The sequence below is a fragment of the Cebus imitator genome, unplaced genomic scaffold (assembly GCF_001604975.1).
Source record: "Cebus imitator isolate Cc_AM_T3 unplaced genomic scaffold, Cebus_imitator-1.0 Scaffold38, whole genome shotgun sequence".
NCBI lineage: Eukaryota > Metazoa > Chordata > Mammalia > Primates > Cebidae > Cebus > Cebus imitator.
The window spans coordinates 4,087,881-4,104,411 of record NW_016107353.1 but is presented as its reverse complement, the minus strand read 5'-3'; the positions used below and the strand labels follow the sequence as shown (position 1 = coordinate 4,104,411).

Below are 16,531 nucleotides of genomic sequence, written 5' to 3'. Positions count from 1 at the left end.
AAAAAAAAGGAAAGGGGGAAAGAAAAAAATGCAGCAAATAAGCACGTAAACACCAGAAATCAATTATCACCTCCAAACAGGATGGAGAAACCCTAGAAAATGACACAGAAGGCTGGCGCATCCAAGATGGAAAAGAGGCCTTTGAAAGGCATTAGCTGTACAACGTAAGTGTTCCCTGTATAACAACAGGAATTTTCTTGGTGTGTGTGTGAGTGTGTGTTTGTTTTCATTATAATTAGAAAAACATGGCTGGGGAACCACCACCACCACTCTCTGTGCATGAATTAACACGCACCAGCCACAGGCGTCACGTGCCTGAAGCTCCAGTCATCTCAGAACAGACTGTGTTCTCTTTCCCAAGCCTGCAGCCTGCCTCGTCACTGAGGTTTGGCTGTGTAAAACTCCAAGAAGTCAATGCAAAGCTCTCTCTGCCGGAACTGGTCACTCTTATTAGGGGCATTTAGGACTCTGTGCTGCCCTCTAGAGCATTTGTTCTAGTCTCAAAGCAAAAGATCAATCCAAGATCTGATGTAAAACCTACAACAATAAAGTCTTTCTGACAGGCACATATTAATAGTGCAATGCAGGCTATGTTTCTTGCTGTCAGATTCAGGGTCCCTTGTTTGCTGCTAATGGGGTCCGTTGTGCCAGTGACCTAGACTTTGGCTGGTCTCTAGCAATTATGCCCCAAATAAAGTCAGGGTGAGCTTGCACAGCTGAGGAAAAATCTTATTTTGAGGAAGTATTTTTTGACTCATTCGGTTTTGAAAAGATGGGTGTGAAAAAAAAAGATGGGTGGGGTCGCCCCCAGTGGGGACCATGCACTTGTCCTCAACCTCAGTTCAGCTCTGTGCTGACGTACTATGGCTGCAAGCTGCCAAATGCTGCTTCCTTCTGCTTATTAAAGAGCCAAGCAACCCAACTGATTTACCGAGTAGAGCTCATTCAGGACCTTCATCAAATCATCTTGGAGCTGCTGGCCGACTTCTTTACTCTGCAAGGAAAGAGAAATGAAGGTTAATTGGGAAACAGAAGAGAGAGGAGGGAGCAATGAAGGCAAAAGCCACACTGCCTCTACAAATAACCCAGACTCAATTAAGGCCCATTATTTAACCCAGCAAATCAGATAACCATTCCAATCAGACCCAATTATGGTCAGATTACTCAAAGATTTTTAATAAAATGAAACGTGCCCTTTCTATAGCCTAGCAAAGGCAATTGCGTGGAGGGAAAAAGGGCGGTAGCCTTTGATTTTTCTATTGGTCCCCAAAGAGAAGGCCTGAAAGCCACACCCTACCTAGCAACTTTTGTTAGGTGGAACATGGTTTCTCAGATACTTGCAGTCAAGCATTCCAGAAGATTTCAAAGGAAAGTAAGATGTGTAATAGGAAAAAGTATGTAAACATCCAGGGACTTCTAAGTCCCTACCTAAAAAGAAAGTTCCAAGCAGGATGGAACTACATTTCTTACTTGCTTTATTTCTACCCAAAACTCCCAAGGCAGTGGTACCTCAATATTGACTGCCTGAGAGATTAGCTGTTATTCGATGCTAATCATATATGTTAAGGGGTCTCCAATTAGTTAATCCTGAGCAGTGGTGGCTCCTGAGTTCCTTGCTGCTGCCACCCAGGGCTGACATCTAACCATATAGAGAGAGCAGTAGAAATAAAGAATGAGGGCTGTGTGCGGTGGCTCATGCCTGTAATCCCAGCACTTTGGGAGGCTGAGGTGGGTGGATCACCTGAGATCAGGAGTTTGAGAGCAGTCTGGCCAACCTAGTGAAACCCCATCTCTATTAAAAATACAAAACTTAGCCAAGCGTGGTGGCACATGCCTGTAATCCAAGCTACTCGGGAGGCTGAGGCAGGAGAACTGCTTGAACCCAGGAGGTGGAGGTTGCAGTGAGCAGAGATCACACCATTGCACTCCAGCCTGGGTGACAAGAGTGAGACTTGGAAAAAAGAGGGGAGGGGAGGGGAGTGGAAGGGAGGGGCAGGGCGGGACGGGGCGGGGCAGGGAGGGCAGAAGAGAGGAGAGGGAAGAAAAAGAGGAAGCAGGAAGGAAATTGTCACGCCTTCTATACTAAGTGTTATATGCCAAATCTAAGAGAGCAGGTGATAAAACTGATTGGCAGCATGGGTGATTGAGAGGAAAACCCCTTGTTTTATCTTTTGCCAGCTCCTTCTAGATTTTTCCTACTAGAAATTCAGGTATCAACAATGCCATCCTAACAGAAGTTATAATACTGTCTCCCATCCCTCCCACCACAGCTTACCTCCCAGGCAAAAAAAGAAAGACGTCTTTCATGTCAAAAACACAATCATTTAAGATCTTGCTTTTTTTCAAGATACATACATCTCTACTTAAAAAATACGTTTTTTTCTGATGATAAAAGTAATGTATGTTGATTATAAGGGAACTGGAAAACCTCAAAAAAGAAAACAAAAGTAACTCTTAAATTCCTACCACTAAGAAGTCACCACTCTAAGTGTGGTTATGTATTTTTCTAATCATCTGTATTTTTACAAAATTGGGATTGCAATATAAATCCTGTTTCGTAACTTATTCACTTAAACACATGTTGGAAACATTTCCACGTGCATTATTCTTCTGTAGTATTATAATAAATTACGTTGATGCAGCTCCCATTCTTGGACATCTACTTTGCTTCCAAATTTCTGTGATAAAAAATACCGTATCTATTTTGCACATGATCTAATGCACACACTTTTCATTATTTTCTCCTAGAAATAACATTTCTGGGTCAAAGACTACTCATTTCTACCACTAAATTGCCTTTGAGAAAAACGGTACCAATTTAAAATGCCACCAATAGCATATATGTTTATTTCGCATTTTTTTGTCTTGACAGTTTGATGTGGTATCCTATTGTACTTTGCAGTCCTTTGATTCTAGTGTGCCTGAGAATTTTAAAAAATGTTTATCAGTCATTTTCATTTTTCTTTTATGATCTGTATTTTTCTATTAGTGTTCTCTACCCATTTTTCTATTAAGGTATTCATTATGGAATATAGCTTATGTGTGACCCCTGTCATGAGTAGGCATGAATTTTTATATCCGATAGTGGGGAAAAGGGTAGAAGGAGCCCTAAATTAGCAATCACAAGATTCTCTTTCTATTCCTGGCTCCTGTATTACCAAAGAGACAACTCTGGACAACCTGGTTAACCTCTCTGGCCCTCTATTTTCCCTTCTATACAATGAAAAGCCTCAGCTAAAAAACATTTCTAAGGTCTTTTCGAGCCTTTGCCATTCTATGATTCTACATGATCTTCTGCCTGGCTTCTAGAATTCATATTAGCTTCAAGCATCACTCTTGTTAATGCACAGCTGGTTGGCTTAGAAGATGAGTAAGTTCTCCTTGGGGACCCAGATACTCTACAAAATGGACTGGTTCAGAGGCATCTTGCCAGTCTTAAATTTATCATTTCCAGGGTCTCTCATTCAATGACCTCAACTGCTGGAAGAAGCCATAAGAGGGAATGCCTTTCATCTATGATCTCACATACTAGCCTCTCCTTCCCATTGAGAGGAAAGCTGAGCTCAACTGAAGCAACAGAGGCCCAAGGAGATGAAGTGAGGCAACGTGACTCACCTCCAGCCCCAGAGTCAGCAATAGGGTCAGGAAGTGACCATGAGTATCACTTCCTACCGCCCTGCCCTCCTGCCTCTGGGCCAGCTCCTCCTGCCCCCTTCCTATCCTTTCTTAACTCCTCCTTACGTTTGAATAGCAGAGGTTAAAGGAGACCGCTCCTATCCTATCCTCTACGCTGTTGCTTACTCATGACTCAAATAACTTAGCCCCAGAGTGGGGATGGGGAAAAAAGAGGAGGGAAAAGTGTAACCAAAAAAAAAAAAAATGGCAATTAAGCCCACGCAGATGTTTCCTTTCATGTACTGATTAGCTGGGAGGACCACTCAACTATTATCCCTGTTTATTTGAAAAGGCTGCTGAAGTGATCTGACTTACCGCTCCCTCTGGCTGAGGGTTGGGCTGGGAATACATGTATAGTGAGCCCACTTAAAATTGTACAATACAGCCTCTAGCAATCAGGAGAAATTCTGACACAAGGCCAGAGGCAGGAAATTGCCAGTGTCTCTCTTTTCACAGAAGATAAAAGGCCATTCGTTCTCTGTCTCAGAAACCTTAACTGTGTGCCTTTGGGGGAAAGCATGGCCCCAAGAAGGGCTTCCGTGCTGGCCACTGCAGCAGGGTTGACAGAGCTAGTAAGCCACAAGGGGGCCCCCACCCAAAGACAAGGGGGACATTTATTCCTGGGAACAACAAAACCTGATGAAGTGGAGTACGTGACAATGAAGACTGTAGAGCTTTTCCATTCTCTATAAAAAGGCAAGGGGTTTCTAGACAGGGAAGAAAAAGAGAATTCACAGAGCAGTCTTTGTGTACTAACATACAGCCTGCATCTCTTTCCTTTAAAATTTCTTGGAAGAAAATGAGTCATCTAAAGATTGCAGGAAACCAAATAGAAGTTGGGGGAAAAAATTACTTTGGGCAAAGTTTTTCTTTTAAATGTTTGCATAGTAATCTTTACCCGGGGAAAAAAAAAAAAAAAGATGCCTAAATTTAGAATAGAGATGTGGCACAGTTAACAATGCTGGTTCTATGGGATGGGAAGTGTCATGGTGCACTCAGGCTGAGCTCTCTTATTTTGAAACTTACCACAGTGTGTTTCACGGGGCCTCCACTCTGATTGCTGCCAAGGAGGGGCTGATCGGAAGACAATGAGATTGCAACAGCTCCTACCAGTTGTATGTTTACAAATTGGGTAGGAAAGCTTCCTTTTCCAACAGATAACAGCATTGGAAACAGGACTGAAATGCACAGTGTCATCTCATCTCCCCAAGACAAGACTGTAATGTTCCAAAGCCTTCTTGCTCACAGAAGGGATGTAACAGCAGAAATGTACGGAAACATGAGAATCCTAGGCATCTGGGATGCCTGGCCACTGGGTTGGTCACTCCTCCTTGGACCTCATTAAATCAGTACATTTCCAGAGCTTGGATGAGTTTGTCTATTAGCGTTTCCCAAAGAACACAAATTATGAAAGAGGTTTCAGACGTGTTCTCAACAGGTAGGTTACTTGTTACTGATTCTCTAATTATTCAGATCAGCACTCACGCACTTTCCAAGTTAGGGGTGGGACTGTTGTTTATTGATTATCTACATTTGGAAGCTGTATTTTTTGACAGGCACCAAATTACTCCCTATTTGTATGAAAGAAGAAAAAATAAGAGGAAGGCATGTCTCTGCCATGTGGTGAGAGCTAATTTCAGCCCCATCCCAAGGCTGAGTCTGTCAGCAGGTAGAAACAGTAGAGTCATTTAGTTCTCTGTCATTTAGACTGTGTCAGCAGTTTTCCAAAAAAGAATCCAGTTTTCAAGGGCACATATCTACCCCACAAACCACTAGTATCCCCTCCTCACCCTAAAGATTGTTCAGAGTCCAACTGTTAAAAAAAGTCCAGTTTAAAACTGAATTTCCGTGACAGATTTCAGAGGAAAGGAACATGACCCTGTATTAAACTCTGGCAGCAGGAGAGGCAACACCATACATAAGGTGGTGGTTTCAGGGGCACTCACTCACCACTTCAAAGAGGCCAAGTTTCAGGAGCTGGCGCTTTGCCTGAAATGCTTTTGGTGGGGAGTGAAGGTCTAAAAGGAATGACTGTTTGGTAGCAGGGCCAGTGCTAGGTGATGGTGGGCACTGTGTCTGGTTCTCTCCCTCACCTAACTTGGACCACCAAAATAGGTGGTACAGTGTGAAGCTGTATGCCAAGGCTTTGGGGGTTCAGAGGGCGATGATCTAGCAGGTCAGAGCTCAGAAATGACTTCTATATTTCCCCTCCACCACACTACCTGCATATATGCAAGGAGGGCTCTTTCTATTCAGCATTCATTCATGTGTTAGGATACCATGTGATGGCTCTGAGAAAGACTGAGCTCCAGTTAGGACCTTATGCTAAGAGAAACCCAAAGATGTATAAAACACAAATATATTTAATTGCAAAACTTTTATAGAGAGGTAGGCTAGGAGATGCCACAATAGGGACACCAGAGGTGCTTTTGCCTTCTGAAGATAGGTAGAGTAGGATGGTCAAAAAATACTTTTTTTAATTGCAATACAGCATAATATGTGTCTATAATAAAAGTACTTATGTGCCGTGCATTCTGATGTTTCCTATTATTTTATCTTCTCTCCCTCCATTCTGTCTCTCTCTCTCTTTCTCCTTTCTTTCCTTTCCTTTCCTTCTCTTTTCCTTCCTTCCGTTTCTTTCTTTCCTTCTTTCTCTTTCTTTCTTTCCTTCTTTCTCTCTTTCTTTCTTTCTTTCCTTCTTTCTCTCTCCTTCCTTCCCTCCCTCCCTCCCCTCCCTCCCTCCCTCCCTCCTTCCTTCCTTCCTTCCTTCCTTCCTTCGAGGCTGGATCATGCAGTGGCATAATCATAGCTCACTGCAGCCTTCAACTCCTGGGCTCAAGTGTCAAGTAATCCTCCTCCCTCAGCCTCCCATGTAGCTGGGACTACAGATGCGTAGCACAATGCTGGCTAATTTTTTACATTTTTATAGACATGGGGTCTCACTATGTTGCTCAGGCTGGTCTCAAACAATCCTCCTGCCTTGGCTTCCCAAGGAGCTGGTACTACAGGCATGCCACCATGCTTGGCTAATTTTTAAAAATTGTTTTTAGAGATAGAGTCTTGCGATGTTGCCCAGGCTGGTCTCAAACTCCTGGCCTAAAGGTCCCCTCACCTCAGCCTCTTGAGTAGCTGGGATTATATTCTCGAGCGACTGTACCTGGCATTTTCTATTTTTTTATGTAGGTCATAACTCACTAAATTTATTTTACAACTCATTAATGAGTCATTATACACAGGTTTAAAAAGACTAGATATATACAAAAGTCTGCAATTGAGGAATTAATAAAGAAAATAGCAGTTTAAGGACTGGAGCCCACTAACTTATTTAGACAGGAGCTAAAATAACTTGCCCTCTTGAGGTGGCTGATCAGATGTTTCAAAGCAGGTTCAATTACTGAATTCTGGCAAGGAAGAAATGGCTGGATTTTAGGGACTGAGCAATAAAGAGTCCATCAGCAAATATTTATAGAACATCTATTAAGTGTCAGGCACTTGTGGTCTGCATGCAAAACAGAAAGTTTAAAAGTTTACAATCTGCTGAGAAAGATGGACATTAATCTGACATCTGGGCCCATCAGAATGTAATTCTTCCAATCTCAAAGATATTACTAGAAATGGAATATCTTGTTAGTTTTTTAGTTTAAGATCAATGTTTTTTTTTCCTATCCCAGGCAAGAGGTTTCTACACTATAATCTAACTCCACAGCAAGTTAGATACTGAATCCAGCTTTACCAGAAAAAAAAAAAAAAAAATCTGATTTCAAAAAATCCAGCTATTACATAGTAAATTCTTTTTCTTTGAGTTTGCCTTTCTAAGTTACTAACGGATATTTCAGGTTATAATGATCCAGCTTCGGTATTAGTGACTCCCAAAGCAGTCACATTCCAGCTTTTAAAGAATCCCTTGAGCTTGTAAGCACCATAAAAACTAATCTTACCAGAAGCTTCTTCATTCTGAAGTTAATGGATATAAACTATCCTAGTGACCAAAGTTATATTTTAAAAGAAAATGTCAGAAATTTGACACAGTCTAAGACCCAATACCTATTTCAGGATTCCTCTTCTGGAATATGAATAGTTTTTCAATTTGATTCCTGTTTAATTATCTGAAAGACATAGTCTAAAAAAACTCAAAGCAACTAAAATATGAAACCATCTAAAGCTAATGGAAGAGATAGATTTTAACTTTTTAAGCATTTTTCTAAACCCTCCGTGGTACCCAGTCCATTGTTTTGTGCACAGTGGACATAAAATAATCAGTTCCTCAATCAATGAGATCAAAGTTTAAATACTATGTCTTCACATAATGACAAGAACTAAACAATATAGCTGCATTTCATCATATAAATTATTAAAAGTGGAAACTCCATCAGAGGTTAGCCACAATGAACTCCCTTTGGTTACAGTTCTCTGATGAGTCCTAAAAGTTGCTGGAACGACTTTTCCAGGGTCACTATCCTATCAGGGACCACACGTGTATTAAAGGAGAGCTGAACATGTGGGCTTTGGAGCAGGAATTGAATCCTACTTCTACTCCCCAGTTGATATGCTTCAGCTTTCACATCTGTAAAACAGGATAGTAAGAATAGCGAGATAATCCACGTAAAGTACTCTAAACGGAATCTAGCACCAGCCTGTTCAATAAATGTTAGCTAATATTAATATTAGAATCCAGCCCCTCAACACCCACTTAAGTGTTCTTTCCACCGCACTATGCTGCCTCCTTACGTACTCTCAAATATGTTAAAGATGTTACGTGGAATTGCGAAGGTCCCAGAAACTACTTCCCAGGCAGGAGTGTGGCTGAATCCCTCCAGTGAGCTCTGTGGGCCCAAAGGGAAGAAGGTTCTCTGTTTTTCCTTATGCCTGCTGTTGCATAATCTTTTTCCTCCCCAGTTTCAGTAAGAATCAAATGACTCTATAAGAAATAATTCGGCTTTCCTGAGGAAAGAAAGCAAAAAATAAAAAATAAATTTTAAAAAACTCCCAAAACAAAACAAAGAAAGTGCTTCGCAGAAAGGAAGCAATGATGAAGGTGGTGGGGGTGGTGGGGGGGGGAGCAGAATGAAAATAAGGAGGATACAATTACCTTCTATTACTCCAGAAAGATTAAACAGAAAAGATCCTTCTTGGCTGTACAACTAGGATATGGTATGACTGTGGTCATAAAGAAACATCCAAAGGTAGGAGCTCCCCACTATCTAGGTCACAGAATTTCAAACCCACCCATCTAATTCTGGTTCAGTGAAATCCAGGACCTCTCTCCTCTAGGGTACTTCTTTCTGAAAGCCATTTCCTTAAGGCTTTTCCAGAAGCTCTGGAATGTGTCAGCAGTAACACTTAATAACCCACAAGTAAAGCTAATGGCCCTGGGAGAAAATCTATTCCTTGGCATGACATGAACTCCATGGACTCAGCGTCTACCCTCTGTGCATGCTCACTAACAACTGATCAAAGTCTCTTGTCAGGAACAGGCATACTCAGGACAAGGGTGGGAGCTCAGAGGAGTTCAGGGTGGGGTCAGAAAGAGGCCAAAGGCCCTCTGCTCTCCCAATCTGAAACACAGTCCTATAACAATCTGAATGTTTCTCCATGGTTGTTCCAATCTCTTTGGATGACCTATGCTAATACTAAGAAAAGAAGCTCAAAACAACATCCTTTAAAATAAAACAGACAATCAAATCTAAGCTTTCATTTCTTAAACTACCACTGTGACCTTTTCCTTGGCACATTTCCATCTCTTACTCTTTTGGATAATGATTTGGGTGGGGGCGTAATGTCTTAGGCCCTGGTTTCTCATGCCAAAGCATTTCTTGAGGTCATTCTGAAGATGAGTAATCACCCCATTTTCGAAGCAGGATACTAAAAGCACAGAATAGAAATGGTATATCTAGGTGACTGTGGGTATCCTTAAGTAGACTGGGACATAAGGGACAAAAGACACAAAAGCAAACAGGCAACATAAGAGCACAAGTCTCTCAGCAGCTGTAAAATGAACTAAGAAGGAAAAGCAATCAATGGCTTGGAACTGGGAGAGAAAGGGGGGAAAAGAGCCAGAATGATAATGTACTTGAAAACATATGCCCTCCTACAATAAGGAAATCTAGGAGCTGGGGGATGGGAAGAATGCCTGTGTGGCTCCCAGATGGCTGGGCCAGGAGGAGGCTGGAAGAACAGGAGTTAATAGAGCTCATCTGAAAGCTGGAAGTGTGCATACCAAGAGGAGGAGGGCAGCCTGGTAGGAAGTAAAACAGTCAGCAGCACTGGTACAGGAAATGCCTGGGGCACTGGGAAAATCGCTGATTAAATATTTTTAAGAAGAGGAACCCAGCAGCAAAGTCAATTCATCGAGAGATCTGTCTAGTTTTAGAACTCTTGGGAGTAGCCTTTAGAATCAAGAGAGGAAGAGGCTCCAGAGGGTTATGAAGATAGCATTTTCTTGACAACTCAGGTGCCAGGGTTGGACCTAAGAAGAGGACAAAGCAAACTTTGGGGGACTCAGTAGAGCCCTTTACTGACAGAAATTAGAATGCATTGCCTAGGGACTGGGATGGAGATTTGCGCCTGGATCAGCTTTCTTCAGCTACAGTGTTGGTTTGCAGCCTCTTGTCTTTGTCCACAGTAAACACATGAGCAGCCATTCCCATTAGTCATGGCCCACATACAGTTGAAAAAAAAAAAAACAATATTCTTGGGGGAGGGTACCTTCCCTCTTGCCAGTACCCCACTCCCATTGAAAAATCATTGAATCATGAGAAAAAGGATACAGACTTTGGAACTGGAGCTTTCCCACCCCCAGCTCTAATTTCTCACCTAAGCTCTTCAATTTGTCCTCCCCATTTCCGGCTTAAACCTTATAAATGTTCCATGCACACTTGAAAAGAATGTGTATCTACCCACAGTTGTCAGGCACAGTATCCGTATACATCATTTAGGTCAAGTTTGTTGTTTTTCAATTCTTCTGTATTTTTACTAACTTTTTTGGTCTAGTTGTTTAAATTCTTTGAGACAGGTATGTTAAATCTGTCAATGGGGCTGATGATTTATCTAGTTCCCATTTTAATTCTGTCCCATTTGATTTACATATTTTAAGGCTATGTTATTAAGTATATACTTCTTCCTGGAAACTTGAGTCTTTATTAGGAAATGTCTCTCTTTATAACTAATAATATTTTTTGCATTAAAATCTACCTGGTCTGGCTGAGTGCAGAGGCTCATGCCTGTAATCCCAGCACCTTGCAAGGCTGAGGTGGGCGGATCCCTTGAAGCCAGGAGTTTGAGACCAACCTGACTGACATGTGAAACCCTGTCTCTATTAAAAATACAAAAATTAGCTGGGCATGGTGGTGCACACCTGTAATCCCAGCTATTCGGGAGGCTGGGTTCAACTGCTTGAACCTAGTAGGCGGAGATTTCAGTGAGCTGAGATTGCAGCACTGCCCTTTAGCCTGAGTGACAGAACAAAACTTTGTCTCCAAAAAAAAAAGAAATGTGATGGTGCAAAAGAACAATAATATTCAAAAAAGAGAAAAATTTCTTTCAAAAAAAAAAAAAAAAAAGAGAGAGAAAAGAAAAGATCTACCTGGTCTGATTTTATTGTAGCTATCTTTTCTTATCACTTTGCTTTAAATCTTTCTTTATCCTTATAAAGTGTATCTGTTCTCTTACAAGCAACATACACTCCAGTTTTCCTTTTTAAAAATCTGTCTTTAATTTGCATAAATCAACTTACACCTTACATTAAGGTTTAAACTCACCAACTTGTGAATTGCTGTCTATTTGTCCTGTCTCTTCTATGTTCCTCTTTCCTCTCCTTTCCTACCTTTTTTTTCTTCCATTTACAAAACATTCAGAAAATTCACTCTTGTTGGTATACAGTTCTACATGCTTTGGCAAATGCACAGAGTTGTCTAACTGTCACAGTTAAGACACAGAACAGTTCCATCACCTGCCAAGAATCTCTTGTATCCTGCACCTTTGTAGTCAAACTCTCCTCTACCCTTAACCACTGGAAGTCATTAATCTGTTCTGTATCTCTATAGTTTTGCCCTCACCAGAATTTTTCTCTCCTTCTTTTGAGTTATTTTTTTATTAATTGAATTTGTCCCTGTCTTAGATTGGTAGAGATACTATTCTTTGAGTGGTTACCAAAAATTAACAACCTGTATCCTTGAATTGCCAATATCCAATACAAATTACTACTTTTACCACGTTCTAAAAATACTTTTAAACCCATTTCCCTACCCCCCACCCAGACACAGATTCTATTGTTGATTTCATTGTTCCCATTTATATTAATTATATATATATTTAAAACCTCACAGGGTTGGCCTGGTGTGGTGGCTCATGCCTGTAACCCCACCACTTTGGAAGGCCAAGGCAGGGTGGTCACTTGAAATCAGGAGTTCGACCAGCCTGGGCAACAGATAGACCCTCTCTATAAAAAATAAGCCAGGCATGGTGGCACACACCTCTTGTCCCAGCTGTTATACTTGGGAGGTTGAGGTGGGAGGATCATTTAAGCCCAGGAGTTCAAGGCTGCAGTGGGCTATAATTGTGCCACTGCAGTCCAGGCTGGGCAACAGAGCAAGACTCTGTCTCACCCACTCACACCCCTAAAAAAAGGAAAACCCCACAGATGATTATTAGTGTTGTTTTTAACCATGATTATTCATTTAGATTTATATTATTATATATAGTTTCTGTTGCTCCTCATTCTTTACTGCATTTCTAAGATTCTATTTGGGATCATTTTCCTTCTGCCTAAATAATGCCATTAAGTATTTCTTTTAGTGCAAGTCTGCTGGTGATCCATTTTCTCATATTTGTCTTGTCTGAGAACATCTTTAGTTTACCATTTTTGAAGGCTATTTCTTTCTACACTTACACTCCATTGTCACCTGCCTTCTATTGCTTTTGTTCCGAAGTCAGCTGTGAACCATGCTGCTGCTCCATTGAAGACAGTAAGTCTTTTTTACCTCTAGCTGTTTGTATTTTCTTTGTATTTCTCTTACTTGGGACTCATGATACTTCAGTCTGTGGCTTGAGGTCTTTTTTAGTTTAGGGCAATTCACAGCCATTATCTCTTCAAATATTGCTTCTAACCCATTCTCTTTGTTCTCTTCTTCTGAGACTTCAAATAGAAGCATGTCAGGCCTACCCACCATATCCCACAAGTCTTTTATGCTCTTTTCTGTATTTTCCATCCTTTTATCTCTCTCAGGTTCAGTATGTATTATTTTCTGACCTTTCAGGTCATTAATTATTTATTCAGAACTATCTAATCTGCTACTTGATCTACACATTAAATTCTTTTAATTACTGTATTTTTTGTACTAAAATTTGTTTATATTTTTAAATTATTGAGATGTAATTCACATACCATACAATTTACCACTTCAAGGTACACAATTCAGTGGTTGTTAGTATATTTGCAAAGCTGTACAACGACCACCACTATCTAAGTCCCAAACATTTCATCACACCAAAGAAAACTCAAACCTGTTAGTAGTCACTCCCCATTTTCCCTTCCCCCAGCACCTGGCAACCACTAATCTACTTTCTATCTCTATAGATTTGCATACTCTGGACATTTACTATAAATGGAATCACATATAATATGTGGCCTTTTATGTTTCACTTCTTTTACTTATAATGTTTTCAGGGCTCATCCATATTGTAGCATGTATCAGTACTTCCTTCTTTTTTATGACTAAGTACTGCTCCATTGTATGGATATAGCACATTTGGTTTCAATTGTATAGGCATGCCATACTTTATTTAGGTTTGTTCCATAAATCACTTCATTAACATTTGGGTTGCTTCTACTTTTTGGTTATTTTGAATAATGCTGTATGAACATTTGTGTACCACTTCTTGTGTGAGCATATGTTTTCAATTCTCTTGGGTATGCACCTAGGTGTGGAATTGCTGGGTCACAGGGTAATTCTATGCTTAAATTTTTTAGGGCTTCAGTTTTCCACAGCATCTGCACCATTGCACAATCACACCAGCAATGTATGAGGGTTCTGATTTCTCCACATTCTCTCCAAAACTCTTCTTTCCTTTTCTTTCTTCCTTTTTAAAATTATAGCCATCCTAGTGGTAGTGAAGTGGTATTTCATTGTGGTTTTGATTTGTAGTACCCTAATAAATAACAGTGTCAAGAATGTGCTTGTTGGCCATTTGTATATCTTCTGTGGAGAAATGCCTATTCAAGTCTTTTGCCGATTTTTAAACTGGACTGTTCACCTTTTTGTTGCTGAGTTATAAAAATTCTTTATATGTTCTGAAATTAGAACCTTATGAGACATATGTTTTGAAAATACCTTCTCCCATTCTATAGCTGTATTTTGATTTCCTTGACAGTGTCCTTTGAAGTGTGGAAGTTTTTATTTTGATGAAGTTCAATTTATTTATGTTTTCGTTTGTTGCTTGTGCCTTGGTATCATATCTAAGAACACACTGCCTAGTCCAAGGTCATGAAGACTTACACCTATATTTTCTTCTAAGAGTTTATAGTTTTAGCTCTTACATTTAAGTCTTTGATCCATTTTGAGTTGATTTTTTTATTATTTCCAGGTTTGTATTTATCATTTAATTTCATATACATTAAACATAGCTAATTTAAAGTTTGCATCTGAGAATACCATTACTAGGATCTCCTGTGGGTCTAGCTGTTTCTCTTAGCTTTTGGTCACAGTTCTGACTTCCTCATAGGCCTAATTATTTACAGCTGAGTGCCAAACATCATAATGAAAAATGATGGCAGATATATTAGGCCTAGGATGATAGTATCTTCCATAGTATCTTCTTCTCGAGAGGATTTAAATTTGTTTCTAGCCACTGGCTATCCTAAATCACCTTAACCCAATTAGAGCTTAAGGTAATGTGAAACTAGGCTTTCGTCTCTATGAAACTGTCTTAGTCTGTTTCTGGCTTATCCTTACTTCTTAATTGTATCCCTTTGGTGTCTCAAAGCCTGGGGAATTTTACCAAGGATACCCCTTCTCAGCCTTAAATTCCAGTATTTGTCCTGCTAGCCCTACAAGTCTATTAAACACTCTGCTCAGCTTTTTGACACTCAGTAATATTTTCTGTAATGGCAGAAGCCTCTTCAAGAAAAGCAGCTCCCATGAAGCAAAAGTGTTGGTCTGAATTTGCTTCTAGAAAAGCTGCCATTTCTAGAAGCACAACTCTAAGTTTAAACTTTGAAAACAGATTGTCTTATGTTTATTTGTAGCCCTTACCAGGCCCAGTGCAATTCTGAATACCTAATAAGAACTAAAATATGTTTTGTATGATATAATGAACAGATACTGGTGATAGTGAAGGCTTGACACACTTATGGTTTTAAGTTGTTCATTTCCCAGGACATGGTAACCGAAGTATTCTGGTAAAACAAAAGAGAAGCAAGCCTGAGGTTTTAAATATGGTTTCACATTACTTCCTTAGGGACTTTTCAAAAACCACACTCCATCAAAGAGAAAAAGGAGGCTAAATCTACCTCAAATAAAGGGCATCTCTGAAATTAGCTGAGTGATTAAGAATCCAGACACTAATCTCAGAGATCCTCTGGTGACTACCAAATGGAGGAACTCTATAAGAAATTCTAAAAACTGGCACATATAAAAGCTCTATATGGGCCATCTGGGGTCTGAGGAAGATTTGGGCATCTAGTTCCTGAGACATATGTGGAAATGTCAGCTTCACCAGCCACCTCAAATTCTGTAACAGCACACTGGCTTTTTCTAAGTGGCACTAGCATAAAAAATGAAAAGAAGTAATCATTGACTTTAAATTCTCTTTCCAATAAGTGGCCATACGCTGTTCATTTCTCCTTCATGATATATCTGGCATCTGTCTCCTTCTTTTCATTCCCCCTGCCACTGCTACCACATCTCAGGCTCTTACTACCCTGTTCTGGAATTAGATGCCCAGGCTTTCAGAAACAGCAGCAATATTTTATCATTTTTCTACAAGTAGATCTTTCGTCATTCCCTAGCGCTCTCAGAATGAAGTTCAAGCTTCTTAGTCTGGCATTCGAGGCTCTTTACGGCTTTGTTTCAGCTGCTCTCCTCATTAACACTCTGATTTAGCCAAACTATTTTTACTCACCACCCTCTGAATAGTCTTCACACATTCCTGTGCTCTCCTTCATCCTGAAGCCTGTTCCTCCATATGGAATGTCCTTTGACTTCAGCTCCCCCTCCCTGCTCACAAACTCCATACTTTTTCATCTTTAATTTCATCTCATTACTGAAATCATTTTCATTCACTAAAAACCCAGCTCAAAATTCACCTCTCTATAACTCTCTGCACAAAAAGCACTTAGTACTTATAGATGCTAAAGCTTAGGGAGGTCAAGCAATTTGTCCATGAGAACAACTATTAATTGGTGAAGTTGGAATTGAACTCATAAACTCCTTCAATGCTATTTTGTCTTATCTGTATTCTCCTTATCTTGTATAATGCCTTGCATATAGTAAGTACCTAATAATTATTGGGTGAAGATAGGGAAAAGAGAGGCCATAAATTTTCACAGCAAGAAAGAGATTGTACAAAAGAATATTCTTGATGTTATCAGTTTTTAAATTCCTCAGATGTATACTGCTGAAAAGGTTGTGATTCCATCTGTTGAAAACAGAATCATACAAGCAGAGCTATAAAAATAAGCTGCTAGAATATTCTGGTTAAAGGAAAGAAATCTAAAACTTAATCAGCTTTTAAATCCATTTGCTGCATTGGGATTGTTGGCAGTTCAAAGGGCAAATGGCAAAAGCATGTCTCACCAAGCACCCTGGCCACAGTGCAGATGGAACTCAGCCAAGGGGTTATCCAGCTAGAAAGCATTACT

The 16,531-nt window shown here is 40.2% G+C and overlaps 1 protein-coding gene across 6 annotated transcripts in view; it reads right to left on the bottom strand.

The window, feature by feature from the left end:
- The window catches only part of SRGAP2 (SLIT-ROBO Rho GTPase activating protein 2), a 269,932-nt gene that overhangs the window by 78,385 nt on the left and 175,016 nt on the right, over positions 1-16,531 (bottom strand). For all 6 annotated transcript variants that reach the window (XM_017525240.2, XM_017525241.2, XM_017525244.2 and 3 more), the window contains exon 5: positions 932-994. In XM_017525240.2, coding sequence (XP_017380729.1) covers positions 932-994 — 63 coding nt within the window. The remainder of the gene's footprint in view (positions 1-931; positions 995-16,531) is intronic.